The 22,290-nt window shown below is 60.8% G+C and overlaps 1 protein-coding gene across 3 annotated transcripts in view; it reads right to left on the bottom strand.

The window, feature by feature from the left end:
* Positions 1-16,522, bottom strand: part of TAF4 (TATA-box binding protein associated factor 4) — a 65,255-nt gene extending 48,733 nt beyond the window's left edge. Inside the window, exons 1-2 of one of the 3 annotated variants that reach the window (XM_059188632.1) lie at positions 16,203-16,522; positions 15,117-16,121 (exon numbers count right to left, since the gene is read on the bottom strand). In XM_059188632.1, coding sequence (XP_059044615.1) covers positions 15,117-16,121; positions 16,203-16,452 — 1,255 coding nt within the window. In that variant the 5' untranslated portion in view covers positions 16,453-16,522. Of the gene's footprint in view, positions 1-15,116 lie in introns of all 3 variants that reach the window. The other 2 variants (XM_059188633.1, XM_059188634.1) reach the window with 2 other exon arrangements.
* Positions 16,523-22,290: the final 5,768 nt, after the last annotated feature.

Raw genomic sequence — 22,290 nt, 5'->3', positions numbered from 1 at the left:
CATGGATGTTTACGGCAGCTCTATTCGTAACTGCCCAAACTTGGAAGACGCCCTTCAGTAAGGAGGGATAAGTACACTGCGGCGGGTCCAGAAAACGTTACGTTACGAATAGCGATAAAAAGGAATGGGCTCTCCAACAACGAAGACAGGACAGAACCACCGACGTTCATGAGCCGGTTAAAGGAGCCAATCTCAAAGGCCACACACTGTGTGACGCCAACCGCATGACGTCCGGAAAAAGGCACAACTACGGACAGTAACAGGAGCAGCGGCTGCCGGGGGTGGGGAGGTGGGGAGGGACGAACATGGAGGGCACAGAAGACTTTAAGGGCAGTGAAAACACTCTGATACCTGCAATGGCGGATGTATGTTTTATGAATTTGCCCGAACCTCCAGAACGTACGCGCGGATAAAGCTGACGTAAGCAGCCTGAGGGACGACGAGATGGCAAAGTGCCGGTTCTCGGGTCATAACAAATGTACCTTCTGCTGGGAGATGCTGACAGTGGGAGGCTGCTCGTGGTGGGGACAGGGCACGTACGGGGAAATCTCTGTACTCCCCTCTTAATTTTGCCATGAACTTTAAACTGCTCTAAAAAAAAGTAAGTTCTTTACAAATCAACAGCTGCTTTTGCTGGTACCTGGAGATCCAGGGCAGCGCCCCAAACCGCCTCACAGTAGCCCGTGGGTAGCTCGCTGACCAGCAGAATTACCTCCCGTCTCCCTCCCACGCCTCTTCCCCTGCTGAGAGCCCACAAAGCCAGGAGTAAAGGAAGGGACGGGGCACCACACCCCCAACAGAGAGAGCAGAGACAAGGACAAGATCCCAGGAGGCAGGAAGAGGAAAGCAGACTCAAGAAAGAAGGGGGGGGTTCTTTCCAGTACCCCCAGGGGCTCACAGCAGGATATCCAAGCTCCAGGCACTAGAACTAATACCCACAAGATAATTTCCTAAAAAACAGAGAACGTTCCAGCATCCAGAAGTCCCCTGTCTAGTCCCACCTGAGCACCGTGAGACGAGAGGTCCCGGGGCGCTGCGGTGGCTCTCCATCCTTCCTTTGTACCGTGCTCACGCCAGCCGGGACCAGCAGACCCTCCATTAAAGGCTTCGACAAGGGCGCCTGGGTGGCTCAGTGGGTTAAGCCGCTGCCTTCGGCTCAGGTCATGATCTCAGGGTCCTGGGATCGAGTCCCGCATCGGGCTCTCTGCTCCGCAGGGAGCCTGCTTCCCTCTCTCTCTCTCTGTCTGCCTCTCCATCTACTTGTGATTTCTCTGTCAAATAAATAAATAAAATCTTTAAAAAAAAAAAAAAAAAAAAAAAAAAAAAAAAGGCTTCGACAAGACAGAGACCTGTGCACGCGACCGGCCCCATGCTTGGTGCGAGGCATCGGTGCCCCACCATCTGCCAAGAAGCAACCCAGGAAGAACAGGAAAGCGGGGCACCCAACGCAGGGGAGGACACCTGCAAACAAGCCACCCAGACACAAGAGAATGCTCGCGACAAGCCAAAAGGAAATTCTGAAAGAGCGAAGACGCTGGAAATGGTTCAGAAGGGAGGGAAGTCCCCCTAGAATCAGAGCACACACTGCCCTCCTCCTGGAGGCCTGGACCTCTGACGCGGACCCAAGCTGGCAACGCCAAGCTGACGAGGAGAAGCTCTGCGGTGCCTCCTTCCTGGACACACGAGGCTGAGCCACAGGTGTCTGGGCTCCAGGGCAGGGGAACAAGAGCTCGCCACACACAGCCCTCCAGGAGTGACTGGACAGCACTCGGGCAGACCACAGCCCCAAGGACGACACTGGAGCAGGCCGCGCGGGCTCTGAGAGCTGCTACCTGGGCCCCCCGAGGCCACGCCGCCAGCACCAGCGGATCACAGCACTGCACGGGCTCCACCACCCCAGCGTCCACCCTGCTGAACCGGAGACCTTCACCCCGGGGAACAGCCTGACCCTCCTCCAGCCCCGCAGGCCACCTGCACCCTGCCGGCCACCTCTGCACAGCCACTGCTCTGCAGCCAGGGTGAGCCTCTTCCAGGAGAACTCTGCTTTGGGCGTGATCCCAGGACACAGACTCCTTGGGATGACAAAGTGCTTCGTGGCAGTCCGGCCACAGTGCACACCACCCCACACAAAGCCTGGGGACAGCCGCCGGCCTCCCTGCCCTTCCCAAGAAAGGAGGCAGGAGTGCCACCAGCTCTCCTGTCCCCCTGCCAGCCAGCGGCCCCCACCTGGACTTGCTGCCCCTACCAGGGCAAGTTCTTTCTCTCCCCCCCAAGGGAGGCATGGCTGGGCCACTTCAGCCCCTTCCCTCCCTCACCCAAGAGGCTGCAGGAACTTGGAGACACGGCCCTCCTGGACCCAGGGTCCTGCCACCCCAGGTCCTGTCCTCTTGGCCACCGTCCCTGAGGCCAGACCAGACGCCTTGGATCCCACAGCACCTGGGACCAGCCTCCTTCTCTGCAGCCTACTGGCTGCACTGTCCTGCGGCCCTGGGGGCCCCTTGGCCCTGGCCCCCACTCTCTCCCTCTCTCAGCCTCCGGACCAGTTGCTGGCTCATCCGTAAGTACACACGGAGGAGCCACGAGCCATGGACAGTCGCCAAGCACCTAAGGGCGTAGCCACAGGAAAGGGGATGCCAGTGGCTCTGGATGACGAGTCTAAGGACAAGTGGTGGCCTGGAAACACCTAGGCACCTAGGTTAACCGGGCATATTAACGCCGACTTCATCTGTACTTTCACATTCCTTTCAAACCTGGTGCTAGAAACTTCAGATCTGCGTGCGGCCCGCACCACGTCCACATCTGTGCCTGAGCAGCGCAGATCCAAGATCTCCAATCGGGAAGAAACAAGTCCAGGAACAACAAAAGAAACGTCCTACGCTCCATTCACATGGCTCTACAGGCCCCGAAACAAGCATCCCCAAACTCTGTCTGAATACCCCAAGGTCACTTCCCCACCTCCCACAGAGGTCTGGCCTGCACCAGCCTCCAGCCTCTGGGGGCCACACCCAAAGGCAGCTCCGTCCTCACCTCCCTAACTGGCCTCCAACACACAACAGGGGAAGGCAGCTCCCTGACAACACTCCTAACCTGCATAGCCTGACAGCCGGCGGGCTCCCCTGCGGGCTCCCCTTGCCTCCTGCTCCTCCTCCAGGGGTCAGAAGGCCCCAGAACAGGGCTCTGGCCTGTTCTCTTTTCTCCAGGCTGCACCGCACCTCCTCCAAACCAGGTGACCACACTATCCTCAGGGTTTAAAATAACATCACTCTTTTTCGTTTCTCTTCTTTGTTTCTTAAAAATTTATTTATTGAAAGAAAGAGAAAGCAAGAAAGTGCAGTGCACGGGCACGTGGGTGGAGGAGGGTACAGGGAGAGAGCGACTCTGCAGAGGGCAGGGGCTCCACCTCACGACCCTAAGATCATGCCCTGAGCCAAGACCAAGAGTCCGCTGGACGCTTAACTGACTGTGCCCCCCAGGCGCCCCGTCCTTTGTAAAGTCAGCTCTACACCCAGCACGGGGCTTGAACTCCCTGCCTGGAGACCAAGAGTCCCATGCTCTAACAGCTGAGCCAGCTGGGTGCTCCTAAAATATCACCAGTCCTTTAGGGACCAGCCCCCACATCCCTGCCCTGAACCCATTTCTGAGGTTCAGACTCCCATCTCAAGTGTCCCCAACCCCGCTTGGATATTTGGTGGACAACGCACGCGTCACATCCAGAACCGTGAACCCGCGTCTACAGACACAGCCTGTGCTCCGAATCTCTCCGGCGCGTGGCTGTGGGCGCAACAGCCCGCCCGCCTCTCCCGAGCAGACCACCGCCCCCGCAGGGGGAAGCCCCGGGCAGCGCGGGAGGGCCCGGCTCATGAACCACGCAAGAGGGAGTGAGTCCACGTGCTGAGTCCATGCACCAGAATACCACACGGCACGGGATGGGAGAGTGGCTTAGAGCAGACGTCCCGAAAGACGACCCAAGCACGGAGCCTTTCCACAAACTTCAAGTCAGATCAGACACACATTCAGCCACACTCAGGAAGAGGCCACGGGCAGAAGGGAACAGAGAAGGGAACAGAAGGCACACGAGGGGGTCAGGTGGAGGAGGTGGGGGCTGGACGGTCACATGGGTGCCGGCAGGGTCCCAGCTGCTCTGTGGGTGGGGTTCACAGGTGCTTATGGAACTACTTAAATGACCACATGAAACAGCCCAGGCAGGGACCAAAGAGTGCGAGGGACTCAGTCCTGTGCATCCAAGATCCAGAAGCATAGCCTGTTCCCCATTAGTCGTCCACCTCAATTAATGGCCTTTCAGAGTCATGGCCTGTCTACCAGGTGGACAGACCACAAACGCCTCCAGAAGACTCCCTGACTCACGCCACAGGCAGCCCCGCCACGCCAGCACCACGCCACGCTGGGGCTGGCGGAGGAAGGCGGCACAAGCCGGGCTCCCCGCCCTCGGGTGCTCCTGCGTCCTCGGCAAGAGGAGGCTGGAGACTGACAGCTGACCCCGCAGAAAGCCCCATTTGGACGGGCTCACGACCACCTGCCCCACCGCAGGACCACAGAGACAGGCCCCGGCGGGCCACACCCCAGTCCTGAGGACGCGCCTTGCTCTGCTGCGGGGGTCACAGAGGCCGGGGTCTGGAAGCAGGGCGGGAGCACGGGCCTGGATGAGGAGCGCGAGTACCCAGAGAAGAACGTCCCGGCGGCGGGAAGAGCAGCTGCCCGGCGCGGCTGTGACCTGCGGAGCTGCTCAGTGAGCAAGCGGGCTGTCCTGCGGCCAGCGGCGAGGCCGTCCGAGGACTCCGTGCACAGGCAGCGTGACACTGTGGGGACACAGTGCCACAGCCTGGCCTTTGGGGCCACGAGCAGGACCAACAGCTGTCTGCCCAGATAGCCGCCCAGGCACAGGGGCATCCAAGGGGCCGAGACCACCCCCTCTCACGCCTGGAGCCCCCTTGGCCCCTGTTCTTGACGCTGCGCTGGACATCCACTGGTGACGACATCCCAGAGATGCCGGAAAAATCCTAAATAAAACACACACACTTACAAGAGCAAGCACTCGGGGCTCTGTCCCCCAGAACAAGCGCCTGTTAGGAATCACACTGGGTGTGGTGCATAAACAATGAATCTCGAAACACTGAAAACATAAAATAAAATGTAAAAAAAAATAAATAAATAAAAACAAATGGGTTGATAAGAAAAAAAAAATTACCATAACAGCTTCAGGTCTCTTTAAGAAAAATAAAATATTGCAGAGAAAGGTAAGTGTATCCATGCCCAGGCCGATCCCACCGGCCCAGAAGCAGCTACCTCCTCGGACTCGGAGGGCATCTCTGGCGACCCGCCACACGTGGACACACGCATACCCACAACACACGGATCCGAACAGCGCGCACCGTGTCACAGCCACGGACACGGACTTGCAACACACACCAACACACACCATCCCCAACCCCCTCTCGGTGCCCAGCACACCTCTGCCGTCAGGCCTGCCAACGCCAAGCCAGAGCGGGCTTCTGCAGGCCACAGCACAGTGTCACATGGCCATTCACGACCATGTCTCTGAGGGACTGAGACCGGCGGCCTCCTGAAGGCCAGGCCAGCGGCGTTCCCACTGGGGGGCACAACAGTCCTCTGGAGGTCGGCAGCCCCACTTGTTCCAGGACACTGCCAGCAGCCAACCAGGTCCCTGAGGAGGGTCAGCGACACACACGGAGGTGTGTCTGGACTGGGAAGCCCCCAACACTGGAGGGGGGCCAGCCTCTACCCTCGGTTCTAGGATCAAGACCCCAGAAGGTGCCCAGTGAGTGGTGTCCGAACCCCCCAGCATGAGAAGAAAGCCAGGGCTGGCCCCGAGCACCGGGCCTGCGCGGTTGGACGCCTGTCTGGACTGCGCGGGCTCTGGCGGCCCATCCAGAAGCTGTCTTTACCTGTCACTCTAGAGCTTTGGGGGACACTCCGAACAAAGTTCCTCAGCTGCTGAATACGTCACCAACCCTGACGGGCTACCTCATCAGTCCAAAGCAGCAGAGGAAACTCTGGAGGGTCCAGAACAGACCATAAGAGACAGAATGCCGGTTCTGAGTAACTACAGCGGGGCCGGGGGTGCCTAACGAGATTCCATTTCAGAAATGGAATTAGCCCCATCTCCTCCCCTTGCAAACCGATCTTCGTGGCTCACGAACAACCCCGTCAGAAAGTAATTCCTGAGGACAGGAACTGCCCAGCTCCAGCACAAATCTGACCCCGACTGGGTGCCCAGCTAAAGTCTGCACAGACAACTGACTGATCGGGCTCACCAAGCATCACCGGGGCCTTTGGGGCCACGAGCAGGACTGACAGCCGTCGGCCCAGACAGCTGCCCCGGCACAGGCCGCAACAGCTCTGTGGTCAGGAGAGAGGGATGGGACCCTGAAGACCAGAGTACAGTCCTGACCATGCACACCTCTTTCAGCCATCAGGACTGCCCGAACCCTAGTACCCACAGCCTGTGCGAAGGAGAGCCGTGACAGCCGCCCGGTAGCACGAAGCACAAGTCCCTGGTGGTCCATGGAGTCCTGTAGCTGCTGGACACCCCGCACTCCTGTCCCCGGGGGTCTCCACGGCATGGGGGCGGCAGCTCTGGGCTGAGTCTGCCTCTTGCTGTGTGCTGGGGACACTCCCCTCTGTGGGCGACCTCATGACACGGCCCGGTCCGTGTGCGCAGGGCCTTGAGGAGGCGCAGGGCAGGAGATGCGGCGGGAAGTGCACAGGTGACCTGGGGCTCCTGTGCCTCTCGGGGAAAGGGCTGAGGGGTCCTGGCGAAGCCGTTTACCTCCACAGGTCTCGGTGTCCTCATCGGGACCGCCTGGCTCTGGAACCCTCAGACGCACGAGTCTGTCCATCGGCGCACAGCAGGGAGCCTGGGGCCGCACACGCAGCGGCGAGACCGCCTGAGCCGACAACTGAGGCAGCAGGTCGGACGACAGGATGCCGGTCCCAAGCCACCTCCGCACATGAAAAGGCCAAGCGGGAGATATTTGCTGCCTTACTGACACATGCCCGTTCTTTATAAAAAGCTCTTGAAACCACAACTGCCCTGTGTCCACTTCCCCGGGGGGCTGGCAGCACTCAGGGTGGCCCCTACTTCCCGAGCTTCTGCCCCGCCACCACCTCTGGCTGCGGGCGGCCGCTCCCTGCCCCGCACCTCTCCCCTCTCCCCGCCTCCTCCGAAGTCGCCCCGAGAGGCAGCCTTACTGCACCGCTCCGCAGAGACTCCCTTGGCGGCCTCCTCCGCGTGGCCAAGACCTCCACCATATGCCATGTGACTCCCAAATTCGGGCCTCTGGCAGCCCTCCCTGCCCCCCTGCATCCCTCAGACACGGCTTCGCAAACCTCACGTCCCACACAGGAACGTGGTGCCCCCGCCCGCTTGCCTCTCACCGCGGCACCCCACCTTGGTCACCCCGGGACGCCCCGGATCTCTCAGCTCCCCACCTCCACACCGTGCCGCCCACCCTGCCCCGACCACCTGTCCCGGTGTGCCGTGGGCCACAGACACAAAAGTGATCGCGAAACACAGTTCAGACTCCAGTGGCGGCGGCCGGCCTAAAAGCCCCAGCGGCTCCGCACCACAGCTGAGAGAAAGTCCGCCACAGCACACCAGGGTCCCGCGGCTCTGTGACCGGGCTCACCCCCATCCCAGGGCCCCTGCATCTGCCGGCCGGGCGCACACGTCCCCTTCTTGCTTGCAGGCGTCCGGGTCTCGGTGCCAGCGCCCACGGCTCGGGAGGGCGTCCCGGCGCAGCCAGCCGCAGCCTCGCCCACTCGGGCCCCGGTGCCGCGCGTCCCTCCGTCGCACTCTCTGTGACGACAGCACGTGCTCACACTTTGCGTGCTGACTGCCTGCCCCCGCCCGACTCAAGCACCCCAAGAGCAGGGGCTCTGTTGGCCTCGGGCCCCCCCGGGCTGGAGCCCAGCACCCCACCCAGCTTGCTGACTGGCTTGGCGGCATCCTGGAGCGAACAGGCCACAGTCTCCATCAACATCCGTGGGGAAAGGTTTAAGCTCACTTAGTCGAAGAAATAGATACCACCTTCCAAGGAAACTTCAGAATCAAATCAGTTTCTAAAAAATCCTATTTTGGCCGCGGATCTAAAAACCATGGTTTTAAAAGCGTCCGTGGTTGAGCCCTCAAGAAGGCAATTTGTATCAAAGACTTGAAATACTCAACCCCCCAGACGCACGCAGAGCTGCGCACAAAGACACTCACCTGAGGGTCATTTACAACAGACAAGGGGACGCAAGTCCCAGCAGCCCAGCGCAGGAGCCTGCGGGGAAGCCTCGGCCTGCCATGACGGGGAGCGGGCGAAGAGGGGCGCTTCAAAGACCACCAGGGGCAGGGCACTCGCCGCACAGACGGGCCCCGAGGATCTGAGTTCGTGCGAGTCGGAAGTCCCTCCGCAGCAAACGCAGGCTGGCAGGACGTGGCCCGGAGCAACGAGAGATTACGAGTGACTTGATTCCCTTCTTCGTGGTTTTATTTTCTTCTCAAACTTCCCATAATGAATAAAACTAACTTTAAATCAGAAGAAAAAGGGTGGAAAAAGAAGCCACTTTCAAGTGACTAATACTTTTCTAACACTTTGTAGCTCCACTAAAAAACATCAGTGCAGAGCGCCTTCCTCTGCTCTCCCCCGACGTAGGGCCGCCGCCCCGGCGAGGCTCGGAGCTCCTACAGGATGAAACTCGGGAGCCCAGCAGGCCGGCCCGTTACCTGCTGTGTTCACTAACCCGAAGCCTGTGTCTACGTCAATCCGATGCGGATGGTATTAAAAACCGCCCAGACAAAGCTCCTGGGTGAAAGGCGTGACGATTCCTCGGGAAGCTGTCCTCGCGGGCCGGCCCCACGCACCTCCGCACAGAGCTTAAGAGCGGAAAAGCTGCCTTCCCTCCCCTTTCAGCCCTAATGGTAACACAAGACCGTCCACACGGTATGGCCACGCCACACCCCAGTACCTCGCTCCCTTCCCGAAGCTCTGGGTCCCATCGGCTGACCCCACAAGGCCTTTCTGTGCTCTGTGGAGTGTCCAGGCCAACACCTGCCACTATGTCCACAGGACACAGGCCTGGCAGGCCACGCACAGCACAGAGGAGGAGGCCTTCGCTGTCCTGGCCCCTCGTGTCCCGCTCTGAACTCAACGTCCACTCAGACCACTCGCCACCGAAACGAGTCCCCGCAGAGCTACAGAACCTTCCTACCACTCCGCTCCTCAGTTCTTAAATCTGACATCCAATTCAACACGGTCATAAAGAATGGTTTAAGGATCTCCCCAACCTCTGGAGCTGAAAAACGTTTCGAAATATGCCCTCTAGGATGCGAGTTCCCCACCGTCAGGGAGGACGTCCCTGCTACCGGATCTGGTCCTCCTCATGAGATGAGTAGTCACCGGAGTGCTCCCATCCCTCCTCCTGCCCCCTCCCCACGGCCACAGGGACAGATGGACTGACAGATGCATGGAGGTCCCACTAGACTCCAACTTCCAGGTCAAAGAAGGAAAGCCCAACTCCACTTCGAAGGCCAGTGGAGGGGCAGAGGGGCTCTGAGGCTCCAGGCCCCGTGCACCCGTGGCTCGCACACCCGCACTGGGAGGGGCTCCATCCACCCACACACAGGGGTGCCACCGGACAGGCTGCCACAGAGGACAGCCAGACAAGGAATGGGTGTCCGCGCACTTTTCAAATTGAAGGAGGGGCATAAACTGGATAATCTTTGTATCTCTTTGTGTTCTGCAGGTTGTAGCCCCTCAGCACAGATGGGAAGGCTATGTAGGAATCACAAATTGTCATCACAGGTGTCCACGGCCAGACCACAGACGCACAAAGTTCCCAGGGCGCAAACACAAGTCCACAGAACCTGACCGAGTACGCGGGGTGTCACAAAGCACTGACTGCGGGCGGACAGCACCGAAGCCCCGTGTCTGTGGCTCACCAAGCCCCCTACCCAACAGCAGCCTCAGGCCCAGCGGGAAACTACGGTCCCTCCCCCGGCGGTGCACAGCAGCCAGGGCAGGGGCTCCTGCTGCAAAGCGTCCCTCTCTCCTCCGCTGCTCTTACTACACAGGCCTGATGGAGTAAGAAGTCTCGGGGGTGAGAGCCCTCAGTGGCCACTCTTTCCCGGGACAACCAAGAAACCTCACTGTCAACGGGAGAAGGGAAAGTGCTTTTCAGAACTTCACAAATTCCCTACACCTGAGGCAAGTTTCTCCACAGTCCGTTTCCATCTCTGCTGCAGGATTTTCAAAAACGGTTGCTAATTACGTCTCGATCAACTCACAGACGACTAGCTATTTATAAAGAAGCTTTCTTCAAACGCATCATTTAAGAGGAGGAAAGCTCACGTTTATATGCCGAACCGGGCTTTGGAAGCATCCAAGGAACGACCTTTGTCTGGATTTCAAGGAAACAGACACGTGTGTGCCCCTGCTCTGTCCCACCGCGCTGCTTCCCTTCTAGGGCAGGGTCTGAACCGGGTCAGTCCTGTGCTGCCCAGCTCTGAGCACGGCACAACTAGAGCCGGGCACTCAACCACCATGGCCCAGAGGCAACAGAACAGTCCGGGGGCCGGGCCCTCTGCCCCCGGGGTTCACAATCATCCACCACCCAGGAAGCAAACACACCACGTTCCTAAACAACTCCCTACGCGGCCCTAGCAAGCACGGACCTACCTCTCACGTGGCAAACATGGAAAGTCCTCGACTTTTCAAACTCCAGCAATTCTGCTATAAGCACACAGCGCGCGCTGCGCCCAAGTACAGTCACAGCAAGAGAGGACGGACACCCCGGGAGGGTAAGGGACCCCTTTCCTGGTTACTGCCGACAGATGAGCTCCAAAAGACACCCACATGTGCCTGAAACACCATGCCACCACCAGCCACCACGACAGCTCTGTCCACCCTTACGACGATGGGGACAGTCCTGGGCAAAGCCCAGAGAGAGGGTGAGGAAGGACGGCCGGTCCCCCGAGCCCGCAGGGCCGGAGCAAACACTCGGGGAAGCTACCTCTGCCCCACGCCAAGCGGAGCGGCCCAGGGCTGGCTGGGTACAGCTCCCCAAGAGCCATTTTTCTTTTTTCTTTACAATTGTCACTGTTACCCAGGTATGTAAGAAGGAAAACTCTAAGGCCTTTGGCCTACGTTGCCCCACAGCTGCGGAACATGTCTCCAGGATCTGTGACCCTCCTGTGACCACCTCGGCAACTTTCTCACTCACATAACCAGGGTCAGCCACGGCACCAGACGCCCTGGTGACCGAGAGTGTGTCTAAGGCCGGGACGGTTCTGGTGAGAGTAAAGCTGTCCTCACACTTCACGACATCTACAGCAACATGATGCTCAAAGCCCAGAGAAAAAGTCCCGTAACTGGGACAGCGCACGCGCCGTGAACACGACGTGACAGCCAGGTGTCCCATCCATCCCCGTCAGATCCGCTTCACGAACCCGTCAGCCCGGCTTTCTAGCTGGACCACCGAGGCTCCAAAGAAAGAAGGCCGCAGTGCCGTCAAGCAACAAAATCTAAACATTCAAACATCCCTCATGCCACAGCGCTGGCCGGCAAGAGTGGCCCGGACCTTCAGCGCTGGGCTCTCCACCTTCCACCGTCTGGCTCCGGGTCAGCCCTCCTAGAACCCGGCCCGGCCCAAACAGCACAGTCGGCCACCACTGGCTCCTCCCCTCCCTACCAACAGACACCTGCCCTCGTCGTGGGTGGGAACCAACGCCCTGGCCACCTGTCCTTCCAAGCAGGCAGAGGAGCACCGAGAGTGTTCATCTGAAGTGAGAGGCAAGCCCACGGGCCCAGGCCAAGGCATCGACGGTGAGGAAACGGTGCTCTGTCCTAGGAGGAGAACCTACTCTCCAGCCAAAGCTCAGAGGGACACGAGAGCGTTCTCTGCAGAAGCAGGACAACCGGACGTCCGCTGCAGAAGATGTTCGCGTGCCAGGCCAAGAGAGCACCCACAGGAAGGAGCATCCGTAACGTAGCATCCATCTGAAAAGATCTCTGAAAACCATTTATGCACATGCTCATTTTGGTGTCATGTCACTTTTTTTCTTCGTTCAACGATAATCATAATATTACTTCGATGTTATGACTTCTGAGCTGTATGAAACTAGTGCTTTCCAGAGTTCTTGGGACAACTGCCTTTGCAGCGAAAATCTCTTCTCCATTCCTGCCATTACCACAGTGGATAAAATTTAGACTCTGGTACCTTCAAATGACCAAATTAATGACAGCAACATCATCGCTTCTTCACAAAACTGTCCTGACGAAGAATATCAAGATGGAAGTTGCTAAAACCAAAGTCCACACGGGCTCATCGTGTGCCGTGAGAGCGGAGAAGGCAGGCCCAGGGCTGACATCAAGTCAGGCCCCGGTGAGACCTCAGTCCCACCTGCCCCCACCTGGAGCTGCGACCTGCAGGGAGGGGAGGCACGGAGGGGCAAGCCTCTTCCACACACACTCCACCCGCCAGCAGTCCGTGAGCCCAGTGGACACCTCGGGGCGGCCCGCGCCGCCCTGCTTGCTCCTAAGCCCTTCCCAAGTGTTTGTGTCTCTGGGTTGTAACGAGAACAAGCTATTGGCCAAGGGCAGTTACTTCTGTAAGCCACTCACCTGCTCGCTCTTCGTGTTTCCGATGAAAGATTTCAATGAGGAGGAAACGTGACGTAGAAAAACCTAGTATTTCCTGACCAAGCATATAACTAGAGTATTGTGTTCTGTCCCTTCGGTTTTCAGAATTATACTACCTAAAAAAGAACTTTGTCTCGGGGTCAAACTTTTTACTTTTTCTTTTTGCTTCTGCTGTTATAAAAATGAGGTGCGGTAACTGATCAGAGTTCCCATCAGTGGAGATCGGGGGGTGGGGGCCACGAAGACATGGATACAAATCTTTTCCGTTCTAGAGGACATCCGTCACCCCAATGTCAACATGGGCTGCTCTCCGCTCTTAAGTACGGGGGACTTAACACAAACACTCGTGACAACTCCTGCAAAGAGTCGGTAGGTTTACAGTTTTTTTCAAGGAGTTATCTGCTGGTCACACAAAGACATCTCTAACGGTGACATGAGAACAGAAGACGAAAATGAGTCCAGGGTCACCCACGACAAAGATGGCAGAGATGACCCTTTCCAACCACAGCTTCCTCCCCCACCCCTGGCAGAAATAAGAAGGGGGCTTCACCCACTCAAAGGCTCAGACCCAGGGGATCCAGCCAACCCCAACCCGCCACCCCTGCAGGCATCGCACAGGCCCTGGGAAGTCGGGCCAAGCCAGGCCAGGCGCCCACCTCTCCAGCTACTGAGGAGCTCACACCAGTTCTAAATAACAAAGCAAAAGTACAGCACAGAAACGGTCTTTCCTCTGAGTAAGGCAAGTGCAGAACCGTGCGGGACCACCCGAAAGGCGTTTTTACAGATAAAGAGTATCTTGACATTTTCCATCATACACTACAACCACGAATTCCCTTTCCCTAAGGTTACTACAGATGAGCCATATTCTCCACTGAACGAACGAGATACACATAAGGAGCGAAACAGAACCTTCAAAAAAACACCATGACAACCTAAAAAACAAAACAAATGCATCCTAAGGGGCATCTCAGCACCTGGCCGGCAACTTGTCTGACGACCCCTTTCTCCCTCAGAGCGCGGCAACCCCCACAAGCACCCCCAGAAGGCAGGCTGGGCTCCAGCTTTCCCCGCCCCCGCCCCCATCAGAACCTCCCGGGCCAGCGCTGCCACCCGGCTGGGCCTCACACGCCCTGACAAGGAGACCTCTCCTTCCAAAGACACGGGCATTCGGTCGAGGTGACCAGCGGCTCTGCTCCGGGCATCCCTGGGGCCATGGGCAGCGCTGCTCCCAAGCCCCTGCCACCCGTTCAGATCACCAGATCGCTAGCCTGCGAGGGAGGAGCGCTCGGAAACTCCGCGGTGGCAGTGCCGGCAGCGGAGGCGGGAGGGAGAAAGAGGACTCGGGGCGCCCCGGCTTGCCGAAGCGTCTCTCTGTTTGGGAATCCCCAAACAAAGCAGCATGACCTGGGATGCTGTGGGGGGCCGTGGGCCGTCAGACCTGAAGAACCCTAACCAACCATCCAGCTGACACGGGAGACCGAGAGCATGCCCGGGCTGTGACCACACGGCTGCACGCCACCAGGCCCCACCGGTACCCCCGAGAGGTCTGCTGATTTCCCTGGAGGACACAAAGCCCAGCAGCCGGGCACCCACCCTTTCACCCAACACTGTACTGCGGCCCACAGGGGCCGCAGGAAGCGGGTGGCACAGTGTGGAGGCAAGGACGGGGGCCAGGAAGGGTGTGTGCCCCAGGATCCCTCCAGGGCTCACCTGGGATCTCTGCCATCCTGGTGTGAGCAGGGAAGCGGAAGCTTTCCACGCCGACTTGCCCGGCCACAAGGAGTGTCACTACTCCGCCTGACCTCACCAGGGGGGCGGGGAGGGGGAGGCGGGGTGCCCAGCCCTCCATCACAGCCCAAGGTATCAGAGGAGCGGCAAAGTTCAGTGAGGACACGGGCCATGACACCACTGGCCCCAAAAACCAGGAGGCGGAGCACCAGACAGAGAGAAGCATGGACGCGGGCTATACAACCCAGCAAGCTGTGCCCCTGGAGGCCGGCCGCCGGGGCTCTCCGCCGCGGGGGGAGAGGGGAGGGGAGGGGGAAGGGGGGAGGGGAGGGGGGAGGGGGAGGGAGGAGGGGGAGGGGAGGAGAAAGGAGAGGAGAGGAGGGGAGAGGAGAGGAGGAGAGGGGAGAAGGGAGGGGAGGGGCGGCCAGGGGCACAAATGGCCAGGAAAGGAGCTGCTGCACTGGGGGAGCCCAGAAACTTTGCAGTGCGAGAGCGAGCTGAAGGCCAGCGCTGCCCGAGGACAGGGGCCCCCGCGGCCACGGCCCCCCCACGGGCGCGCGCGCACTCACACTCACACTCGCACACACTCTCGCGCACCCGGCCGGGGAGCGCCCCGGCTCCCTCGCGGCAGGCCCGCGGAGACCCGTGACCTCAGCGCCCTGCCAGCCCCACAACTTCCTGGACGCCCGGCGGGGGCGGCCAGGCCCGCCCGACGCGGCCACTCACCTGGGGGCAGCTGGAAGTTCTGGATGTTGGTCGGGTTCTGAGGCGGCTGCGGCAGGCGGGGGGCGAGGACCGTGGGCGTCAGCGTGGCCCGGATCCCGCCGCTGGTGGCCGACGGCGTCCTGGGCAGGCTCTGGGGCCCCGCGCTGGCCGAGCCCTTGGGCAGCCCGGTGGGGGTGCCGGGGGCCGGCGGCGGCGGCGGCGGGAGTCCAGCGGCGGCGGCGGCGGGCAGCGCCCCTTGCATAGTTGGCCCGAGGATCATGCCGGCCCCCGCGCCGGCCGGGCAGCTGGCCGCCAGGGCCTGCGGCGGCGCGGGCGCCGGCTGCACCGCCGTCTTGGGCGAGTCGGCCTTGGCCACCTGCGCGGGCGCGGCGGCGGCGGCGGCGGCGGCGGGCCCGGGCTGACTGTTGGCGGCGGGCGGCGGGGCGGGCGCGGGCGCGGGGGCCGGGGCGGGCGCGGGGGCCGGGGCCGGGGCGGGCGCGGGGGCCGGGGCGGGCGCGAGGGCGGGCGCGGGCGCGGCGCTGCCCCCGTTCTGCGCGGCCGCCGGGGCTCCGGCCGGGGGGCCGGGCGGCCGGGCCAGGCTGGCGGCGGCGGGCGGCGGCGGCGGCGGCGGCGGGGCGGCGGCGGCGGCGGGGGCCGCGGGGGGCGCGGCGGGCGCGGGGGGCGCGGGCGGCGAGGGGGCGCGGGGCGCGGGCGCGGCGGGGGCGCCGAGGAAGGGCGGCGTCTGGATGACAGTGGCGGCGGCGGCGGCGGGCTTGGGCGGCGGCGCGGGGGGCGCGGGCCCGTTGTGCAGCAGGCTGACAGCAGGTGCGGCGGCGGCGCGGAGCGAGGTCCCCAGCGCGGCGCTCCCATTCAAAGTTTGCGCGGCGCCGGGGCCGCCGGGCGGGCCGTTGCGGGCGGCGGGCTGGGCGGCGGGCGCGGCCGCGGCCCCCGGCGCGCAGGCCCCGGTCCCGGGCCCGGCCCCCGCGCCCGCGCCGGCCTCGAGTGCGCTCAGCTTCGCGGCGGGCCCTGCGGGGACACACGGGGCGGCGCGGTGAGGACGCGGGCCCGGCCGGCGCCCGCCCGCGCTCAGGCCGCGCCGCGCTCTACCTGCGGGGGGCGGCTCCGGCGCCGCTGCGGGCGCGCCCTCGGCCGGCACGGCCGCTCCGGCTCCGACATGGTTCCCGAGCGCGCCGGCGGCCGCGGCCCGCGCCTCGGGCGCGCGGGGCGCGAGGTGGTGGTGGTGGGCCGCGCTGGCCGCCAGCTGCGACTCGAGCGAGCCCACCAGGTCGCTCACCACTTTCTCGTCCACCTCGCTGTTGAAGAAGACCTCGTCCAGCAGATCCGAGCCCGCCGCCATCTTTCCTCCTCGGCCCGCCGCCGCCGCCGCTCGCCGGCGCTGGGCGGGGAGGAGGCTCCGCGCGGGCGGGCGGGCGGGCGGGCGAGCGGGCGGGCGGGCGCGGGCGGGGGGCGGCGCGCGCCTGCGGGGCGGGGGCGGCGGCCGGGCGGGCGGGGGGCGGCCGGCGGGGGGGTGGGGGTGGGGTGGGGGGGAGGGCGGTGGCGGGCCGCTGCGCAGGCGCGGCGGCGCGCCCGCCCCCGCCCGCCGCCCGGCGCGCCGCCATTGGCCGCGGCGCCCCCCGCCCGGCCGCCCGGTGCCTCCCCATTGGCCGCGGCGCGCGCTTAAAAGGTGCGGCCAATGGCTGCGAGCGGCAGAGGCCGGGGCGCGGGCGGGCGGCCGGGGTGCGGCGGGGGAGCGGGCGGCCGGGAGCCGGCGGGCCGCGGGGGTGCGGGCGGGCCCGGGCTGCGGGCGGGAGGCCGACGGGGCCGCGGCGGGCGGGGTCGCGGCCCGTGCCCGCTGGGGGCCGCGGCGGTGACTCTCTCTTTGTCTGCGCTCGCTCCAAAATGGCTGCGGCCGGGGCGAACGGGAGCGCCGGGCGGGCGAGGGAGGGAGGCCGTGCTCCCGAGGCCCATCCGTGTCGCCGCCGCCATCGCCGGGCCGCGGCCGGGGCAGGGGCAGCGGGGGCGGCGGCCGGGGCAGGGGCAGCGGGCGCGGCGTCGGCGCCGCGGTTGCGGGCGGGCCGGGCCTCGCGGCGTCGGTGCGCGGCTGCCGGGCGAGGCGGTGCGCCCTGCGGCGGCCCGGGCGTCCCGGGAGCCGGTCGGGCGGCACGGCCCCCGCCCCCCGTGCCCCTGAGTCAGCGCCGGCGGCGCGCTTAGTCCGGAGTCGGGAGCGGCCCGGGGCGCACGGGCTCTTCCGGTTTCCTCTCCTCCCTTTGACCGAGTGCGGGGCCCGGCGCTCTGTGCGCCCGCGCCGCCGCCGCGGGACGGGCTCAGGTACTGTCCTCTGCGGGCGGGGGCCGCGAGTCTGCTCGGGACCCAGAGACGGTGCCCCGGGACGCGCCGAGGGGCTGCCCGGTCCCCCTCTCCGGGGACAGCCGCGGCCTCGCGGCAGCGGGAGCCGACCCCGCAGCGGACGCGGGCCCCACACACCAGGCCGGGGCTCCGGAGCAGCGGGGCGCGAGCGGGCGGGGGCTGGGACCCGCGGAACCTGCGCCCCGTCCGCTCTTGCGCGGGCGGGGGCTGGATTTCAAACAATAGCAGAAACGCGGAATGTGCGTCCGATCGGGATCTTGAAGCGTTGACCACTAGGTAGAAAATCTTAAAGGAAACCACGTAAAAGCCTTGGCAGGCTGGCTCCGTCCCCCCGCCCGCCCCCAGAGTGACGACATGGTGTCGCCGCACTGTCGTCTACGCGCTCCCGCGGGAGTGGGAGTAGAAGAGCAAGCCGGGGTGCGGGTCGGAAGCGGAAGGCAGATGGGGTTGCCGCGAGGGCGGCAGGGGGGTCCCCACTGTCAGGTCGCCCCGGCTACATGCTGACAGCCTCCCTAAAGGAAGTTGGCAGTGCCGAGTGAGGGCGTTCCGACTTGTCCACACAGCCCTGGCTTCCCGGTTTCCTGAGGGCCTGTCAGGACCGCTGCGGCCCGGGGCGTCCCCCCTCCTCCCCCAGCCTCCATTCAGCCGGCAGCCTTGGGTGCAGGCCCCACCGTTCATTGCTCTCTGCGCCAGGCCTGCTCCCCACCTGGCCACTGACGTCACCCCCAGTGTGCTGCAGGCACCCACCAGTGCAAGAGGAAGTGTGGGAGGTTAAGTCTGCGCCCCCACCCAAGAAAAGAGCTGCAGAGGAGGAGGAGGGCACTTTGCATCGCGGGCTCCCCAGAACCCTGCCCACCTTGAGAGTCAACTGGACCAGGAGGTCATGGGGCTCCTCCCAGCCTCCTAAAGGAAGGAGGGGCCAGGCCCCCAACCTATGTCCCTGCCTGGCGCACCCTGAGGACCGGGGGCAGTTTCTTGGAATATCTGTACAGTTTGACTTGTGCCACAAGGAGCTAGACTTCTGCAGCTTGAAAGAGACCTCCCACCTCACATAAACAAAAGGGGACAATGAAAATGAGTGCAAGTGTAAAGACCATGTTTAAACATGGAAAGACATTGGCCGGGAGAATGGCGGGACCCAAAACGACAGCCTTGCCACCTGCCATGCCACGAACGTGCAGGACCACAGGTGGAAGGAAAGGCAGCTGCCCAGGCTGTCAGCCCTGGGGGCCTTTTCAGTCTCTTAAACGGTACGTTGTCTTTTCAGTAAAACAGACAGAGTCTCAGACACGCTCTCTTAAATATAAAAGTAAACATAAGCAAGACCACAATTTCAGTGTTGGTCTGGCTGTGTGAAAGACGCACAGTGTTCGCCGTATCACCTATGCTTTTGTTGTCTGCCTGGAGTACTACAGGATGAAACATTTTCAAAACAGACCTGCAGGTGGCTGGCAGCTGGTGGCCCGGGCCCGGCTGCGGGAGTCCTGTTTGACAGGTGACTTCCCCACCTCAGCACCGCAGCACCACAGACCCCACAGGACGTGGCCCTCATCAAGAACAGATCACACCCTGGGGTCAACCTCATGAACACACAGCTGATCCGTAGATGCAGGGGTGTCCCTCTCTTTGGGCTATCAACATTATCATAAACAGCGACTTCAGACACAACAAAATTTATTCTCTCAGCTCTAGAAGCCCCGAGTCAAAAATCAATGTATGTGCAGGGTCCTTCCTGCCTCTTCCACTTCTGGTGGCTCCAGACATCCTGGGCTTCTGTCACAACCCTCCAGTCAGCCCCTCTGTGGTCAGTCACGTGGCTTTTCCACGTGTCTCTGCACCTTTCATCTTTTGAGGACACAGCTCACTGGACTTCGGCCCACCCTAAATTCAAAATGGTTTCATCTTGGGGCACCTGGATGGCTCAGTGGGTTAAGCCTCTGCCTTCAGCTCGGGTCATGGTCTCAGGATCCTGGGATCGAGCCCCGCATCGGGCTCCCTGCTCAGCGGCGAGCCTCCTTCCCCCTCTCTCTCTGCCTGCTTGTGATCTCTGTCTGTCAAATAAATAAATAAAATCTTTAAAAAAAAAAAAAATTAAAAGGTGGGGGGGTGCGCCTGGGCGGCTCAAGTCGGTTAAGCGGCCACCTTCAGCTCAGGTCACCTGGTGTCCTGGAATCAAGCCCCACTTTGGGCTCCCCACTTAGCAGGGAGGCTGCTTCTCATCCTGCTCTTGTGCTCCTGCTCTCTCCCTCTCAAATAAAATCTTTTTTAAAAAGTTTCATCAACACACTTAACTACACATGCAAAATCCGCATTTCCGTATAATGTCCCACACTAAGGTTCTGTCCACAGTTCTGGGTGGATGTGCATTTTGGGGGGAACAGTTCAACCCCAAATATGACATATGACCGGTTTGTCCACTTACGGAGGAAAGAGTTTCTAGATAAATCACAAGGCAATCATCAGCCTGATCAGCCACTTAGCCCCAGAACAGTAGCCCAAGACCTGATGAACCTGGAGTGGAATTCACCAGTCCAGGCTGCCCCTCCCTGTTCTGCCTGGAAAAGAAAGTGCGTGGTGAGATCCGCCCAGGGTCCGCTGGTAATAAGCAAACTGACACACTGAGCTCCCCACGCAGGACCAAGCCCCTGGGGCAGCGGAGGGGATGAAGCTTAGGAAGGTTGTCAGCAGCCCAAGATGTCTCCTGGTGGGGACGGAAACCAGAGACTCGGACCCGAACGCTGACAGACAGCCACGATGCTCTTTTCTGGCTGCAAAGCTGCCCAAGCCCATCGTACACCAATTTGATGTCCGCTCCCAAGCTAGAGTCAGAGTCAGGCCTGCCTCCTCCGAGACTGACCCAGATCTGCTGGGTGTGGGCTGTCTGTACACTCTGGAATGACTCATTTACAACAGCTTCTTGGCTGACTCCCACAAACAGCTAACTACAGCTCTCACGGGTGGCTTTAGTTTTGTTGTCCACCTGGAATACTGGCTGTGACAGCTTAGCTCAGAGGGGAGCTTATTTCAAAGTTCGGGCGGGAACTCTGAGGTCAGCCTTCCTGTGATGTCTCCCTTGCCCCCGAAAGTGCAAGCGAGAAGCAGCCTTACTATCAGCCAGAGGAGCCTGGTGGCGTCCTGAGTCCCCCTACCCGGAGAGGCGCAATGCTGCCAAGCCCTGTTTCCTCAGCATCGTGCCCATCAGATGGTTTTTCAGGGGGAACTGCTTATTGCTCTGGTTAACTCCAAACATAATTTGGCCCTCACTCAGCTTATAAAGCCCAAGCCTCAACCCTTGAAAATCTGCCTTCTCGAAAACCTTAGCTTCATTGCAGCTGCCCTGGGAGAGGTACCAAACCATCGATTTTGTCACTGGACACGTTTATTTCGTTAGCATTAATTGTCTGGACAAGATCCATAAAAGTAAGGTTTTAGGCACTGATCACTAAGTGCCACGTAGGATGTTAAACACACACACACACACACACACACACTTTAAAAATGATACCATTTACAAGAGCCTCAAACAACCAAACACCTCAATGTAAAAACAACAGAACAGCATAAGAGCAATGCACAAAAAACTCTAGAACATGACTAAGAGAAATTCCGGGGAGAGTAAGTACACAGAGGGATACACAAAGTTCAAGAATTAGAAACCTCACTCTTGTAAAACTGTCATTTCTTCCCAAAGTGATCTAGAGATCCGATACAAAACAGGTTTTAAGGGGCGCTTGGGTGGCTCAGTGGGTTAAAGCCTCTGCCTTCGGCTCAGGTCATGATCCCAGGGTCCTGGGATAGAGCCCCGCATCAGGCTCTCTGCTCAGCGGAGCCTACTTCTCCCTCTCTCTCTGCCTACTTGTAATCTCTCTCTCTCTGTGTCAAATAAATAAATAAAATTAAAAAAAAAAAAAACAGGTTTTAAAATCCCAACAGGGTTTTTTTGTTTTTTGTTTTTTGTTTTTTCACAGAAACCAAAAGCTGGGCTTTCATTCCGTGTGGGAGAGGGGCCTCCAAGTGAGCACGGCGGGCAGTCGCCAGAGAAGGGAGCTGCCCGTTCGGCCCCTTCGAGCCTAAGGACAGGCCACGGTCTGCACCACACTGGGAGATGAAACACCTGAGTCCTTCTGGCCAGAGTTGCTGGGAGACAGATTAGGCAGTGACAGTCTCTGGGAAGCATGGGGCATCCCAGAAGGGAAGGGGCGAGCGAAGGAGACGCCCCAATTCTGTTATAAACGGGTCCGAATCTCCAGGTGACACTGACCACATGCCTGGGTCAGACTCCAAGCAACTGAGCTAAGAAGAAAGAACCAAGCTGAAGTCTGACGTGAGATCAGAGCGGTCCTCCGTGGGACGGTGCCCGAAGCCTGAGCCCCAGGATAGTGCACCAGCACGAACACAAAATAACAAAACCCGCTCAGAAGACACGCACGTATGTGTCCAAACAAAGCCCACAGAAAATAACACTTGACCCACGCAGGAGACAATCCAAAATTGCTCGATGCACAAAGAAAAGGAGAATGTTAGCCATTCTCAAACAAAAAAGGGTAATAGAGATAGATCCCTGACATGGCCCAGGTGATGGAATTAACAAGGTTTTGTGTTTTTTTTTTTTTTTAAGATTTTATTTGTTTTTTAAGATTTATTTGTGTTTGTGAGAGAGAGAGAGAGCGAGCACATGCAAGAGGGGGAGGGCCCGAGGGAGAAGCAGACTGCCCACAGAGCAGGGAGCCCAACTCAGGACCCGATCCCAGGACTCCAGGATCATGACCCGAGGCGAAAGCAGACGCCCAACCAACTTAGCCACCCCAGGACCCAGCAAACAAGGATA

The sequence above is a fragment of the Mustela lutreola genome, chromosome 9, assembly GCF_030435805.1.
Source record: "Mustela lutreola isolate mMusLut2 chromosome 9, mMusLut2.pri, whole genome shotgun sequence".
Classification (NCBI taxonomy): domain Eukaryota; kingdom Metazoa; phylum Chordata; class Mammalia; order Carnivora; family Mustelidae; genus Mustela; species Mustela lutreola.
The sequence above is the reverse complement of the archived record's forward strand: the minus strand, read 5'-3'. Positions and strand labels throughout refer to the sequence as shown.